This window comes from Trachemys scripta, chromosome 18, assembly GCF_013100865.1.
Source record: "Trachemys scripta elegans isolate TJP31775 chromosome 18, CAS_Tse_1.0, whole genome shotgun sequence".
Taxonomy (NCBI): domain Eukaryota; kingdom Metazoa; phylum Chordata; order Testudines; family Emydidae; genus Trachemys; species Trachemys scripta.
The window spans coordinates 19,902,039-19,918,393 of NC_048315.1; the positions used below are offsets into that span (position 1 = coordinate 19,902,039).

Sequence of the window (16,355 nt, forward strand, 5' to 3'; positions counted from 1 at the left end):
GTGTCGGGGGGGTTGCCTCTCTCCCCTCGGGGGGAGCGTTGGGGGCAGCCCGGCCCCCCTGTGTCGGGGGGGTTGCCTCTCTCCCCTCGGGGGGAGCGTTGGGGGCAGCCCGGCCCCCCTGTGTCGGGGGGGTTGCCTCTCTCCTCTCGGGGGGAGCGTGGTCATGGGGCGGGTCCCTGTTCTCATGGGGGCTCCTGTCTCCCATTCAGGGGGTGGGGGCCCCATGGGGGTGAGCCGGGGCCCCCTTATGTGCCCTCGTTGGGCTAGGCCCCGGGCGCCCTTCGGGGAGTGACAACGCAGCACTTGAAGGCGTATGTCCCTTCTCAGTGGCTGTGAGGGTGACCCTGGGGGTTGTGTGGTTCCTGGCACTCACCGGAACAGGGTGGAAACCGCTCCCGCTTCTAGCTCGGATTGTGACCGGGTGACCCTGGCACCTCGCTTTCTGCGGGCCTGCAAGCACATCCACATAGCCCAAGGGTCTGTCGCCTTTTCTCCCTCCCCAGCAGAAAGCTGAGAGAGGGGCCTTTACACCCTCTGCCCCCTGATTTAAAAAGAGCACCTGCCTCAAGGGATTGAGGCTCTTCCTAGATGGGGTGGGGAGTAGAGGCTGCGCTGTCACAGCATTAACTGGCCCATAATCTCCATGGGGCTTCCTTGAGAACACACCAGTCCCTTTGCCTCTGTCAACATGCAAATGTCTCCGACTTCTGGTACTGATACCTTGGGAAAGCGTCCCGAAGTCACAGGCTCCATGGTACCTAGAATGGATTGTAGATGGAGGGCTGTGGGGGTGGGGAGACGATATGAAAATAAAACATCGCTGATTTTGCTTGATTATAAAAACGAAACCTATTTTAAGCTCTGCAGCAATGGCAGTTGAGGGCGAAGATAGAAGTTCTGTAGTTGCAGGTGCTTCCGAGGGGCAGCCTTGTTTTGTCAGGGTTGAGCTGTTACAGTGCTGTCTCAGGCTGTGACATTTTGGATGCTAGAGAATGGATAAGAAAGGCATGAGATGTGAAGGGTCTCGTGGAAATGCACAGAAGATAGTCTTTCACCATAAAGAAAAGATTTCAAAAGCAGCCTAAAAATCAATTGAGAATGAGATTGGTCTCCTTCCCATTGAGTGAGACTTGGCAGTAAAATTGTAGAAGTTTTCTCCCCACGCCCCAAAGGGTTTAACAATTTGGAATTTGAGAATAGGTTTTTCCATTTTTTCCACACTGTGTTGCTCAAACTCACAATTCTTTTTATAAAAAGATAAAATTTAGAGGCAGAGCTGTCTCAGATGCTAATAATGCAAGTAACTTGAATTCAAGAAAAACTGCTGAGGGGGCTGCTTTACTGGGGACTTCTTACAGGTTTTAAAAAAAATAGCATATACAGTAACTCCCAAAATAACCATCTAAACTCTCCAAAAATACTCAAATATTAGTACCTATTAAGCCTATCAAAATAAACCACATATGAAATTTGTAGACTAATCAGTTAAGTTTATGGAGGATAGGTCCATCAGTAGTTATTAGCCAAGATGGTCAGGGACGCAACCCCGTGCTCCAGGTGTCCCTAAAACCTCTGACTGCCAGAAGCCGGGACTGGATCACAGGGTTTGGATCATTCAAACTTTCTCTGTTCTGTTCATTCCCTCTGAAGCCTCTGGCACTGGCCACTATCAGAGAGAGGGTATGGGGCTAGATGGACCATTGGTCTCACCCAGTATGTCTATTTCTATTTGTGTTCAGTGTAAAAAAAGGACACTCAAAACATTAGAAAAAGCATATAAAAATACCTCTGTTTTTTATGTATTCTCTTATCTTACATACTCCTTGTCCAGTTACCCTCAGACTTTTTGGAAAAGTCCCACTTCGGCAGAAGGTCACAAGTGAGAAATTAGAAGAATAAAGGACAAGTTAATAACTTAAAGCTGGCTACATTCTTAACTGATATGTTGCTCTTTGGTTCAGTGCTTCAGTTCATTTTGAAACTGATATCTCATGAAAGCGGTTAGACGTTCAGGTTAAAAATGTATTAAAAATACCCTTACCTGTTTAATAGTAACCTCTGAGATCATTAATTCAATTTAAAAAAAAAAATAGTTTTAATCTTCACTTTTGTAGTGATTGTTTCCCTTTTGCATTTGTCAGCTTGGACAAGAAAATAAACATGTGAATTTCACTCTGATTTAGGGCACAGGTTTCAGAGGGGTAGCGCTGTTAGTCAGTATCAGCAAAAGCAAGGAGTCCTTGTGACACCTTAGAGACTAACAAATTTATTTGGGCATATTTCTTAATTTGCAAACTTGACACCATCAAATTAGGCTTGAATAACGACTGGGAGTAGCTGGGTCACTACAAAAAATAATTTTCCCTCTGATATTCACCCCTTCTTGTCAATTGTTGGCAATGGGCCACATCCACTCTAATTGAATTGGCCTCATTAGCACAGACCCCCCCCCCCACTTGGTAGGTGTGCTGTGTATTTATACCTGCCTACTGTATTTTCCACTCCATGCATCAGATGAAGTGGGTTATAGCCCACAAAAGCTTATGCCCAGATAAATTTGTTAGTCTCTAAGGTGCCACAAGGACTCCTTGTTGTTTTTTGCTGATTTAGGTCAGTTTGTCTTGTTTTCCAGCCCTTATGTGCTGGCATACATTGGTTGCAAACAAAAAGGGAATGTTTAAATCCAACTCCTCTTTTGTTTCAATTTTAGAACCTGTAAAATCTCTGTTGATCTCAGGTTTTAGTAAATTATTGTTTTTACAAAGCCTGAAATGTGATACTACCATTTGAAAATATTTATTGCCTTTGTGTGGTGCTTTTTAGAAGTTCCCGCCCTGAGTAGCTTACAGGGTAAGGCCCTGATCTTGCCAAGACTTGCATGTGGCTTTACAATTAAGCACTTATGTAAATATTGGCAGGATTGGGTCCTTAATTAGACAAGGTGAAGGGAGGGGCTAGGTTTATAACAAATGTACATAAATTATTATATTTTTCATGGAAAACTTAAGTACGAACTTTTTTGAAATTGAGAATAAGGGAGGGCAAAAGAGAAGGAATAGACATCACTGAGAGGTCAGCAGTGGAGAGCTAGTAAAAAAAATGGATTTGGAAAAATAGTGTAGGCAGAATATGAACAATGACATGACAGGAAGGTGGGAGTGAAGTAGAAAAGGAGTGACAAAGTGAAAAGAGTATGCACGGTGTGTGTCACATGAGGAGAGCAGGGAGAAGTAACTGAGATGTAGGCTGCTGGGAGGGATTGTGTTGCATCTTGAAAGTGAGGACAGTGGAATGTGCAGGGAAGGCTTTTGTTGGATGGAAGGGGGAGAAGTGGTTAGAGTGGCAGGAATGGATATAATTTGATCTCCAATGTGTTGTTGAGAATGAAGTGGTGAGAGAGAGGGAGGCTGGAAAAGAGGAGGTCACAGTACTCCAGGTGAAAGAATCATGGAATGAATCCACAGTTTGACTAATGGTGACCGAGATAAGAGACAGATTTTAGCAACTTTTTAGAGTGAGAAGCAACAATATTTGTCAAGATCCAATGTGAGTCAAAAAGGGAAACAAAGAGTCAAAGATTAAAAACAAGCTTGTGTTCTTGAGAGTCAAGGATAGTAGAGATGGTTAGAGAGGTCAGATGAGTTCAGTTTTTGACATACTAAGTTTGCGGAGACAGGCCATCCAAGAGAAGAGAGAGAGGTGTGAGCCTGGATAGATGAAGGAGAGAGCTGGAGTGAGATCACCAAAAGTTAATAGTGGACTGTGAAAGTAGGCTTGGCTGTGTAGGGTGATATAAATAGATTTATTTATATACACACACACACACACACACAAACCATGGTTATGTTCAAATTTTTCATCTCTGGAGACTTAAATTTGGATTGGATTGCAGGTGAATTGAGGAAATACTTAAAAAAAGTAATTACACAAATTGTTAGAATTTTGGTTGTGACTGGTAGTGTAGGGTCTAAAGGGACCAGAGTTGGCATGGCAATGGCTAAGTGACATATGTAGATGACTTGTAAAGTTCAGTCTCTAACACAGTGGTGGGCAGCCCGTCAGGGTAATCTGATTGTGGGCTGAGAGATATTTTGCTGACGTTGACCATGCACAGGCACAGCCCCCCGCAGCTCCCAGTGGCTGCGGTTTGCCATTCCCGGCCGAAGGGATCTGCGGGAAGTGGCGGCCATCATGTCCCTGCTGCCCCCCGCAGCTCCCATTGGCCAGGAACGGTGAACCGCGGCCACTGGGAGTTGCAGGGGACCATGCCTGCGCACGGTCAATGTCAGCAAAATATCTTGCAGTTTGCAATCAGATTACCCTGATGGGCTGCAGGTTGCCCACCACTGCTCTAACAGATACCATTTTCCCAGGTCTATCAAGAGTTTTTGACATCACTCATTGTAAATGGTATCAGCCATTAAAATGTAAAAAGCCAAGGAAATCTGCCTTTATCCGTAACTGTTGTAGAGGAGTATGGTAGGCCTAATCTATAAGGGAAAGGCAATTCACACTTCAAAATATTAAATCCCTGATACCTAGGCAATGGGCATGCTCACCCTAACGTTGTGCTCTGATAGCTTTTAAAGTCTAGATTCATAGACCTGATGTGATAATAGTATATTAATGGGGACGTTCAGGTACAGAGTTTGCTGCTCAGGGCCCTTATTAAGATGTCTTACAAAGTACAGGTTTAATTTACCATGGTTCTGAGATTTGTCTCTCAAAATCCACATTCTTTTAATGTACTTGCGCTGTCTGAATCTGTTTGCCTGCTATCAGAAAGATTCCATCATTTGGAGGTAGAGTAGTAAAGTCTTAACCTTTGTTCGGACAACTTGCATCCTTTGTAAATGAACAACCAAAACTGGGGTTTCTGTCTGGCTTGTGCTGGTGATTATAATTTTCCTGCCACTGTCAAAAGGCAGGGGAATGACATGGAGTGGAGGGAGGCCTTTCTTTCCATTAATGCTCCCCCCAAATTCCACCTTACCCTCAGCTCCTTTTCCAAGAAAAGCTCTCTAACATAACCCATTGTCTTAAAATGGACATCAGATAAAACTGACAGATTTGGCTTTGCCTGATTTCTTTATTTTAAGATATTTATGGTGTACTCTTAATTGATAATGGTATTGCATTCTCTAGCCATCAGAGGGTGCCTATTAATCAGTCATGCAATCCTTGAGACTTAAAGTGGTGTCATCAAAGTAAAATCTGTATTTCAAAAAGTAAGGTGAAAGTAAAAAGCGACAAAGGTGAAGGTAGTTATGAGTACTGCACTTGCCTGAGTTCCACTCTTAGTTTTGTTTTACAAACAGATTTTAAAAAATGATTTTGTCTGGCAGACAAAAGGAGAAACTGTCTGACTATACAAGGAAATTAGCTAAACTGATAAATGCTGTCAAATGCACAAAATAACCCGAGAAAATAATTTTATTCTTTCATTTACAATAATTTTAAGAGCTACTTCTGAAAGTAATAGATAAAAGATTTTCAAAGAAATGTCTGTTTTTAAAGTTGATGTCCTTTAATGACTTCAGTTTGACACATTGCTGTTTTGGTGATTGTCCCTTTTGACTACTCTAAAAACTGTAAGAAACATATAATGCATGCATAGGTTGACTTTTTTTATGTAGAACTCATTTCTTTGAATTCATTGAAAAATCTATAAGTGACTTAGAAGAAATTCTGGATTAACCGTTAACTTCTGCCTTTTGGTTCTTACCATCTTGACTCTAGTTATGAGACTTTTTCTTGTCAGTCCTTACCAGGGCCAGCTCCAGGCACCAGCTTAACAAGCAGGTGCTTGGGGCGGCCAAGGGAGAGGGGCAGCACCTGCGGCAATTCGGGGGCGGCAGGTCCCTCACTGCCTCTAGGAGTGAAGGACCTGCCGCTGAACTGCTTTTTTTTTTTTGCTTGGGGCGGCAGAAATGCTGGAGCCGGCCCTGGTCCTTACCTAGGTGCCCTAGAGTTGAGGTCTCATTTGGGTGAATCGGAAGTGCTCAGTGCTGCTTACTAAAAATATATATATGTCTTTTTAAATAGATTCTGGAAGTTACAGTCAATCTGGGGGCCAGCAGCAGAGGTATGTGTGCCTTTTTTTTTAATGCTGCCAATTGTTGTATGGGTCTGCAAAAAATAGTGGGTGAATTCAGCATTCCCCTCGTGAGATTTGATACCTTGTGGGCCTGATGTGGTGGTACATTCTCAGGGAGTTTCAGGCACAGAGTTTGTCACGCAAGCACCCTTATTAAGATGTCCTACAAGAATTTACATTCTGTTACAAATATTCATTAGGGAAAGAAAGTAAATAGCCACTGTCACTTTGACCTAAACCTAACATATGAAGTACTTTTGAATGTGTGTGGATGAGTCCATAAATATACACAAGTATTTTTTCTTTTTGTTACTTTCTTAAGGTGTTTGTGGGGTAGTCAGAGATATGGTAAGTAGTAAGACTTTGGGCAAAATAGGTAGTCAGAAGTGTCAAGTGAGGTAAATTTTCTTCCCAAAACTAGTTGAAAGAACGTAAAACCTACCTTTGTGCTCCCTGAAATTAATAAATTCATAGCTAAGAACATTTAAAAACTGATTCATAAAATAGCCACAGGTGTTTTCCATGTGACAACCTTTCCCGTGCATTTTAAATTTAGAGGGCTGCTTCACAATCACCTGTATGTGTTTGTTATTGGACAAGTGGCTCTCTTAAGCTCTTTCATTCCCAGAATGCCTCTTCTAACCAATTGTAGAGATTTGGCTCTCTGCTGCACATCGAGTGTAAATACAATAGCTGGCTTGTGTGTTAGAACACTAAAACCACACTTTTACAATTGGATCTACACAGGCAGACCTTTATGCCCATACACAGTTCCAGTGAATTTGCTGGGGCTCTTCATGTAGATCCAATAACAGGATATCGGCCTAAATCTGGTTTTCACCATGTGAAGTTGATATTTAAAAGTGTTGTATTAAAATTGGAAAAATGGACTACAACTGGGTTTATGCACGTTTGCAGAAATTAACTTAATTCTGGAATTTATGCAGTATTATAATCTGAATTGTGAAAAAGATATTATCTATAATAGTATCCCTTTATAAAAGTATTAAAATCCTGGCTACACCTGACTGTTTTAGTGGAAGTGTCTACAATACGACTGTGTACATTAACATATGGTTAAATAGGTCATAGCGATGTATGTTTTACACAGCTGAACAGTACCTTATTTTAGTTCATAACTTTTCTGTGAAGTTCATGATGGATTCAGTAAAATGGGACAGTATCAAGTAAATGTAGTCTGAAGCTGGTGCAGTTTTTCATGAGGATGAGCTACAATATTGTTAGACTCCTCAGCAGATTATCATAGGAACAGAACTAGATTAAAAGCAGAGCTGGCTCCAGGCACCAGCGAAGGAAGCAGGTGCTTGTGGCGGCCAATGGAAAGGGGCGGCAAGTCCGGGTCTTCGGCGGCGGGTCCCTCAGTCCCTCGTGGAGCGAAGGACCTGCCACCGAATTACCACCAAAGAATGAAGCGGCGCGGTAGAGCTGCCACCGAAGTACCGCCGATCGCGGCTTCATTTTTTATTTTTTTTCTTGCTTTGCTGCTCAGGGTGGCAAAAAAGCTGGAGTTGGCCCTGATTTAAAGGCAACTGACTTAAAATCTGTTAGTATGCTTTGTGCGTTTTGGTATTTGACCTTTTTAAGTGTTCTTTCATTTTGAATAATTTGGATTCATTTTCATTATAGGGTATACCCTATACCCTAAAATCTATACTTGAAACAGAATCTGAGTTTAAATTCTCCAGCTTTTGTCTACCAAATCTTTCATCTTAGTCAACTATTATTTTATCTCTGCATTTCTAATCTGCTTATCACTGTAGACACATAGGTTAAATACATAAATGACAAAATTTAAATTAGAAATATTCCCAAATCACAGTAAGTACAAGAAACTTGCAGTTTACATAGCATAGTTTACTATATACTTCGTATTTTTTTTAATCTAATACTCGATACAAGTTTATTTGAAAACATCTGTATTTTACAGCTATTCATCATATGGCAGTCAAGGCAATCAAAATTATGGACAAGCACCACAGGTAGATTGAAATACAATTTGTGCTTCTCAATTTTTTTATTTTTTTTATTTTTTCTGAGTAAGAGATGATTGTTGGGTTGACTTGTCTGCATTAAGATATAGCCCAATATCAGTCATCAGTGGAATAGAGCTGCCCCAGTCTAGACAAGGAAAGACATTATTTCCTTTAGTGGATCTTACCTCCGCTTGAAATCTTTCTCTAAATTACAGGGTTATTCTGGCTATGGGCAGAGTGGAGAGAGTTCCTCCTATGGACAGAACTATGGAAGTTATCAAGGGAACTATGGACAAAGTCAAACAGGTTGGCTAGCTTGCTGAATTTACTGTCTAGTAAATAAATATTCATGGTTTGATTATGTAAAAAATACCCCCATTCAATTTTCAGGTTATGGACAAACTTCACAACAAGGATATAGCGGAGGATCTGGTTATGAAAATAAGAATCAGAGCTCATATGGCCAACCGTCTTATGGCAATCAGGAACAACAAAAAGAATCATCTGGAGGGTAAGGAAACAAAGTTAACCATGTAAGTTTCAAGCACTGTCTGCCAGAGATACCTTGTTAGGTAGCTATATTAGGACACTTACTAGAGCAACCTTTAAGCACATCCTCCAACTCCCAGCTCTGGAAACTTTAAATGAAAATGTAATTTTCTGATAAATGGATTAAACAGTCATACTAGCAATTGTCTGTTCTAACCATTCTCTGTCCTGATTTCTGTGGCTTCCTTATTGCTTATATTGTTGATGCCATGGATAGTGTTTAATTTAAAGGTTATTTACCAATACAGTATGATCGAAATAGAACATCAATAGACATTTGAGGTATTTGACTTTCTTAAAGGCCACCTACTTTCACTGTAAGATACTTTGCATGACTCCTCTAGAAGTGGAAGGAGTCACTAGTCTTATAGTCACAGATACAAATGCTTGACTACAGAATTGTATGTAAACCAATTTGGTGCCAGGACACTGTAGGACAATCTAGATATTTGACAACTGAAGACTTTAAATGCCAATTTTCTGCTGTTTTTTTTCTGTTCAGCCAGGCTTGATTTAGGAATAAGATGAGGAAAGCAAACTACAGTAGGGGTCTGATGTTTGTCTCAACAGCAGGAAGCTTTAGCAATCATGAAGTGGATAAAGACCATCTTTGTTGTTGTTGTTTAACTACTGTTCGTTTATTTATTTAGGAAGTTTTAACAGGTTTGCAAATCTTTCATGTGTAAATATAAAAAACAAAACAATTAAAGCTGACCTTTCGTTTAAGGAAAAAAACCAGGAGTACTTGTGGCACCTTAGAGACTAACAAATTTATTAGAGCATAAGCTTTCGTGGACTACAGCCCACTTCTTCTTCGGATGCATATAGAATGGAACATATATTGAGGAGATATATAGAAGAAGTGGGCTGTAGTCCACGAAAGCTTATGCTCTAATAAATTTGTTAGTCTCTAAGGTGCCACAAGTACTCCTGGTTTTTTTCCTTAAACGAAAGGTCANTTTGCGGATACAGACTAACACGGCTGCTACTCTGAAACCTTTTGTTTAAGGAGACACTATACAAATAATATACTCCTCAGAGTTCTCTGGTTACCAGGGTGTTCCCATATTAGTGAGCATTATAACACCACCATTCAAGCCTGCTTGAACATGTTTCTAGTGATTTTTTTTTTTTTAATTAAAGCGATTTGAAATCTCTGATTACACGTATTTAATAGACTAGGTATGTCTGTCAAATATTAATTGTCCAAAAAAAATTGGACAAGTGTGCTGTTTTCTGTATTGAATAGCTGGTCAACTGTAGGTATTTCAATGGCTCTCCCAGTCTTTAACGTTCTCTGGTTCATGATATGGGTTAAGAGCTGGATTATTTGTAATGGGTATAGTTGACAAGGGAAAATAACTTCTCTCTAGTTCTATTCCAAACTCCATAGAGTAGCCTTTGCTAAAGGATGGGTATACCTTTCTGGAGGATGTGAATTTTGTATTAATCAATGGTAGCCTAGCAGTATTTACACTGCCACAATTGTCTTCTTCAGTAAAGACCCACTGTTGTCTGGGTTAGAGCACCTCTAATCTGCTACTGCTTTGAGCTTGCTGTGTAATGGTTCTGTACACAGTATTTGCACTCACTCTTGGTCTTTTTTTATTCCGTATACACTTCTAACATCATCCAGGGTATTTCTGCTACAGTTTTATCTGGGAGGACTATAAGAAGATTTTGAAAGAAGAAAGAGATCCTTTGCAAAATACTTATTTGACTGTGGCTCTTCTTCCCAACTAAGAAATTGCATACTGCCCTCAACACTCCAGATCTTCTTCTTTAATTTGCTGAAATAGTGGTTTGACATTTCAATCGTAGAGCTCTTCTAGGGTGTTTTAGATTTGAATCCCCAGGTATCTTATACAATTTGTTGCCCATTTGTACCCAGATAAATAAAAATAGGATATCTCCATTAATTTATTTATCTCCTAGAACTGGAAGGGACCTTGAAAGGTCATTGAGTCCAGCCCCCTGCCTTCACTAGCAGGGCCAAGGGATTTTGCCCCAGATCCCAAAGTGGCCCCCTCAAGGATTGAACTCACAACCCTGGGTTTAGCAGGCCAATGCTCAAACCAATGAGCTATCCCGCCCCCCCCAAATGTCCTCCCAGATGTTTTCTGGAAGAATGGCTTTTCAGAGTTTGGGAAATTTTATAGCTAGAACTTCATATTTGATACAATTTACTTTGTCTTTCTTTGGGAAAGCATCTGGATTCAATCTTCTTATCCCGAATAGCATGGAGGACCAAATTCATCCTTGGTGTAACTCTTGATTTTGTTGGAGTTACTCTATGGCTGAATTTGGTCCAGAATCTTTGTGGAAGTAGGTATAAACCAGGAGGGAACAGTCCTTGCATTAGCGGTCTGGATTTTCACTGATTGCTAAAATTATCAATAGAAAACAATAAAATAAAACCCATGTTTCCTATCATGTTAGCATTTTCTGTTGGTTTGTTTCTGCTGTTAAACAGATGATGGCTTTGATAGTGATGATAATACACATCTTTCTGCTCCCCTGTATTTGAAGCCACACCTAGCCGGGTCAAACAGTGTAATATTTCTGTATAAATAAAGGTGTGGTGTTTTTTTGAGTCCTGAAGTCTGACTAGAATCATTATGCATTTGTAGCCATTATTCTTCTCTCTCTATACTGGGAATATAAACTCTGTTTACTGTCTAATAATTAATTGTTGTTCCTCTTTATTTTCAGAGGAAGAGCCTCTTCATATGAACCCAAGTCAAGTTATGACCAGCAGTCAGACTATGGCCAGCAGCAGGGCTCATATGACCAGCAGTCAAGCTATGACCAGCAACAAGGTTCATATGGTCAGCATCAGAAATCCTATCAATCACAGCAAAAGGAAAGCTTCAGTCACAACACGCAAGGTAGAGCGTGCAGAATGAGCGTAGCAATCTTTAGCCAAGTTAAATTGAAGAACTTGGTTCTGTTTTGTGATATGAAACATTCTGGGTTGCTGCATACAGATTATTATTTGGGGGGAGGTGGAAAGCAGTGAAAGCCTTTTTCTCCAATTTGGTGAGTGTTTCTTGTAGCAGGATGGAGAACTCTTACTAACTACACATGACTTGGTGGGGGCAAAAATTGTGTCCACAAGTATGCGTGATTTTTTGGCACCTTTTGATAATTATTTTCTGATCCCTGAAACTTTTTTTTCACCTTTTTCTTCCTTATGTGGGGGAAGAAAGGTTTTCACTTTGGGTTTGAGGGTGATCAACACTAATGTTATAAGAATCTTCATCCCAAGCCGGTAGCTGCCTTAGTTAAATTAAACACTAACAGGTGATTGGCATGCCCTTTTTCAGCCCCCCTGTTGTTTCTTTCATTGGGAGTATTATATTTTTAAGAGGAGGGAGGGAAGTGAATGTCTACAAGGGTGAGTCCCACCAGAAAGGCTTTCCATCCTTTCCAGTGTCTAGGAGCACAGTTGCCTTTTGAGGGAAAAAATGAAGATATTTAGAGAGATTGTAAATTTCCTGCCCCTGTGTCACTTCCTTGTTAAGACTGGCTGGATGTGGAGGTCTGGCTGTGTGCATAGGAGATCAAAGCTCTGTACAGGGAGTTGACGGGCAGATGAAATGACTTTCCCTGCATGTAAGGACAGGAGGGACGAGAAACATTCCTTAAAGTATGTTTGAAAAAGAGAGGAGCTCTGAAAGGGAGCGGACTCCTATGGGCAGAATCCATGAAACGGAAGCTGTGCCTGTTCAAGTTCTGCCACTTTGTCAAAGCTGCTAAGGAAACGGAGCCTGTAGTTCCCCGAGGTTTTTGCTCCCTCGGTTTACGTTCTCCGATCAGCGTGCAGCAGTTTAGTTACATCCTTCTGCCCTGGTGGCTGTCACTGCAGGTTCTCTTCTTCATTCCACTCTTTTCCAGACTAACCACAAGTGGGGAGTGAAACGAGGTGGTGAGTCTGAAGCAGCATGGGGGGAGGAGGAGAATAAGAGACTTTGCAGTGGAGTAAAGGCAGAAAGAGTGGGAGACTTGAGGGGGGAAAAGGCTTTCTCGCTCCTTCAGTGGTATCAGGAAAGCTGCAGGGCCGGAGCTAACTATCACTGGTTCCATATTCCAGGGCTTGTGCTCTTATTTGCCTGCCTGTATTGGAGGGTTACTGGGAAGTGGAGGGAAGAAATATCTCCATATGCACAGGCGCTAGGCACCTTGGAATCAGTCTTTACCTCCCTGGACAATGGTCTGATCGGCTTTACTTATCACAGCACCAATGTCTCCGCTTCTGTCTTGACAAACAAGTGATGTGAAGATTAAAACGTAACCTTTAACCAAACTACGTACATGTCTGTCTTTTTCAGGGTAGGAGAAACTCAGCTGGGATTTTAGGCACTATGGGTTTATTTTCTGCAAAATGTGATATACCAGAATATGGTGGTATCCACATTGTAAGGAATATCATGTCCCCTAGTAATCTAGGGAGATAAACCAGAACTTGGTTTAGGCCTTGTGATTGTGTGGAACAGATGCAAGAAAAGAGTTTAAAACATGGAAGTCTTATTTATTTTTACCTAGCAAATTTAAGCAATGGGTTTAGTATAAACTTGCAGTGCAATTTACACATACTTTGTGGTTCTCTAGATGGTCGACGTGAAAAGAGTAGGTATGGAGAAGATAATAGAGGATACGGCGGTTCACAGGGAGGAGGTAGAGGGGGATATGAAATGGATGGAAGAGGTCATATGTCTGGATTAACGTAAGTGATTTAATCCCAATACCTGCAAATGTATTTGTAATAGCTTGCTATTTAGCTGCTTTGGTTTCCGTGTTTAAGCGAACACAATTCAGATCTTTGAGCACAGAAAACTGAAGGTAATTCTTTCTAAAAGTACACTGATCAGCCTGCACTGAAATACCAAAGATTTAGCCCAAGGAATATTACTTATATTGGAATAGGACAAGACTTAGAGTGATGATCATAAAGACACTTGGCTACATTTTATATTTAATGGATGTGATACAAGGCTTCTCAAAGAGACCACTCTTTGAAGTCAAGTATTTTACATGCTATAAACCAAGATTCTTTCTAGATGCCTTTAAAAAAAAAAGAGGCTCAAAAATAGAATTTAAAGCCAAGGTTCTGTAGCCTAATGGCAGATAACCCTCTGGCAGGAAAGTATGTTCCGTGTATGGTGACTTATTATAGTAATATCACCTAGATCTTGTATAGTGCTTTATATCAATAGATTTTAGTGTGCTTTACAAAGAAGGCCAGTATTATTATTAGACGATATGCAAGGTTTGGCTAATAGTCTTTCTGCTTTATTAAAGAAGGTTAACGAGACAAGATTACTTAATCTTGACTACTTTTTCCCCCAATATTTCCTTGGAAGTAGTGACTGAATAAACAAACATGAACCTGAAGGAATTCAACAGCTTAGCTACATTTTTCTGTGCCTGTTCTAGCTATAAAACTAAAACGATGATGGCCTTCTAATTCAGTTTATTTGCCTTTACTAGACGTCGGGTTTTTGTACTTACTGTAAATGTTTGTACAGCTGACTTAGGCCCTGATCCTACAAAGACAGACTTATGAACATGCATAACTATATATATGTATAGCGTTCGTGCTCGTGCATAAATTTGCAGGATTGGGGGTCTTTGTTTTAAAATTCATTTAAACTGCCCAGACTACATATAAAGTTAGCAAAGATACAAAGAAACTGTTAATTTATACCCGCTACCTACAGTTCTGGGTTGCAATTCTGTGGCTGTAGAGCAAGACAGTGTTAACTAGAAATTTAAAGCTGCCAATAACCTATGAACTGTTGCTTATTAACACCATCATTCCACTGCCGCATTGGGCTGCTTTGAGTTAGTGCTAGGTCCGCTGAGATGGAACGAAAAGTAGATATCGTATTGTTTGGGGGGGAGCAGTTGAGGTTTAAGTACAATAACCATGTCTCATAATGTTGTAGGACTGCCTTTCACATGTAAATATGGTATTTCTCTGAATGGACATTTTGTTGAATGCTTTCCATAGATTCTCTTGTAATATTAGACTGTTAGGGCTCACTTATATTATGAAAATAGTTGTTAGTGTTTCTCATAGTTGAAATAAAAGTGGGATCATGTCATTTAACCTGGTTATAACATGGTTTACTCTGTTCCCATCCATATAGGAATGTCCAAATCATGTTGTAACTAGGTTGGTCCTACATTATGCTTCATTGTAACCAATTTGATAGTGTATATGGATCCTGAATATTTTGACTTGGTATATGCCATGGTATCAAAGTTACTAGAAGCTCATTTTAGGTGGATCTTTGAAGTGAGTGAACTCTGCTCCTTTATAATTGGCAGCTTTTGTACAGTGTAAGCCTCACAGGCAGCAAAATCGCTTCAGATATTCAATTTCAGTTAGAATTGAGGTTTTTAAGACTATTGTGGGTAAGGGTCTCTTATAATTCCCATGATAAAAATAGATTTTTTTTTTTTTGGCTTTGTAGTTGAGCCTCTTTTAATGAAGAAATTTTAAAGTAAGTTTCAGAAGACATACAACTGGTAGACTATGTCCATTCAAAACGAACTTGTGTTTTGCAAGGTGGTGGAACAGAAGCTAGGAAAATAAATAACCACTCCCCCATTACAGTTGTTTCAACAGATGTGTAAATAATCATGTTGGCATGTAAATATAGTTGATCCCATTGCTTGATGTGCACTTTCAGGAAAGGAAGAGAGTGTGGATGAGGATTGAAAAATGTGAAGGAATGTATTAGTGGGAGGGGAATGGAGCCATTTTTAATGACTGTCTTCCTCTGTTCAGCACACTGATGATGTTTAAACTTAATGACTCAAACTAAAATTTGTCCTAGAATTTTTCAGCTTAGAAGCAGTTGTCTTCTATTTTGATTAAAACAAAATAAAAGGAAGTTCTTCTTCACACAGCGCACAGTCAACTTGTGGAACTCCTTGCCTGAGGAGGTTGTGAAGGCTAGGACTATAACAGTGTTTAAAAGAGAACTGGATAAATTCATGGAGGTTAAGTCCATTAATGGCTATTAGACAGGATGGGTAAGGAATGGTGTCCCTAGACTCTGTTGGTTAGAGGGTGGAGTTGGATGGCAGGAGAGAGATCACTTGATCATTACCTGTTAGGTTCACTCCCTCTGGGGCACCTGGCATTGACCACTGTCGGTAGACAGGATACTGGGCTAGATGGACCTTTGGTCTGACCCAGTACTGCCGTTCTTATGTTCTAAGGTTTCTACTCCTAAAAGGTCAATTTTTACTCCACATTCAAACACTTCTTGACCAAGTTCTAGCAAAAGCTTGAGTTGTTTGCAATCATAAAATAATGTGGTGGAAGGAGAACAACTTTAATAATGTAACAGATCCCCACTTTGTCCTGAGAAAAATATTTGCCAAAAAAAAAAGGCAGCCCAAACCGAAAAGCAACTTGTGCACATATGCTGAGGCTACTTCTGATAATTATTTGTTACACAGTGTTTGACTGCGATAGTGTTGCACATGGTAACACTAAAATATATTTCCAGTAATATCAGGAAATATTTAACTCTAAAGTCTTGTCTAAACACAGTTTTTGTACTGCTATAACTATATAGGCTTAAACATTTGCAGTTAGTGGTTTAATAAAAAGTTAGACCAGCCCTTAGATTGCGCTAAACATTTCCAACTTAAAAATAATTTAAATACGTTTCTTTAATGATGCTGTACCATTTGTC

General features: G+C 40.3%; 1 protein-coding gene across 3 annotated transcripts in view; it reads left to right on the plus strand.

The window, feature by feature from the left end:
- The window catches only part of TAF15 (TATA-box binding protein associated factor 15), a 31,190-nt gene that overhangs the window by 639 nt on the left and 14,196 nt on the right, over positions 1-16,355 (plus strand). For 2 of the 3 annotated variants that reach the window (XM_034752445.1, XM_034752446.1), the window contains exons 2-7: positions 6,046-6,085; positions 8,046-8,097; positions 8,307-8,397; positions 8,482-8,602; positions 11,353-11,528; positions 13,252-13,366. In XM_034752445.1, the coding sequence (XP_034608336.1) occupies positions 6,046-6,085; positions 8,046-8,097; positions 8,307-8,397; positions 8,482-8,602; positions 11,353-11,528; positions 13,252-13,366 (595 nt within the window). The remainder of the gene's footprint in view (positions 1-6,045; positions 6,086-8,045; positions 8,098-8,306; positions 8,398-8,481; positions 8,603-11,352; positions 11,529-13,251; positions 13,367-16,355) is intronic. The other variant, XM_034752447.1, reaches the window with a different exon arrangement.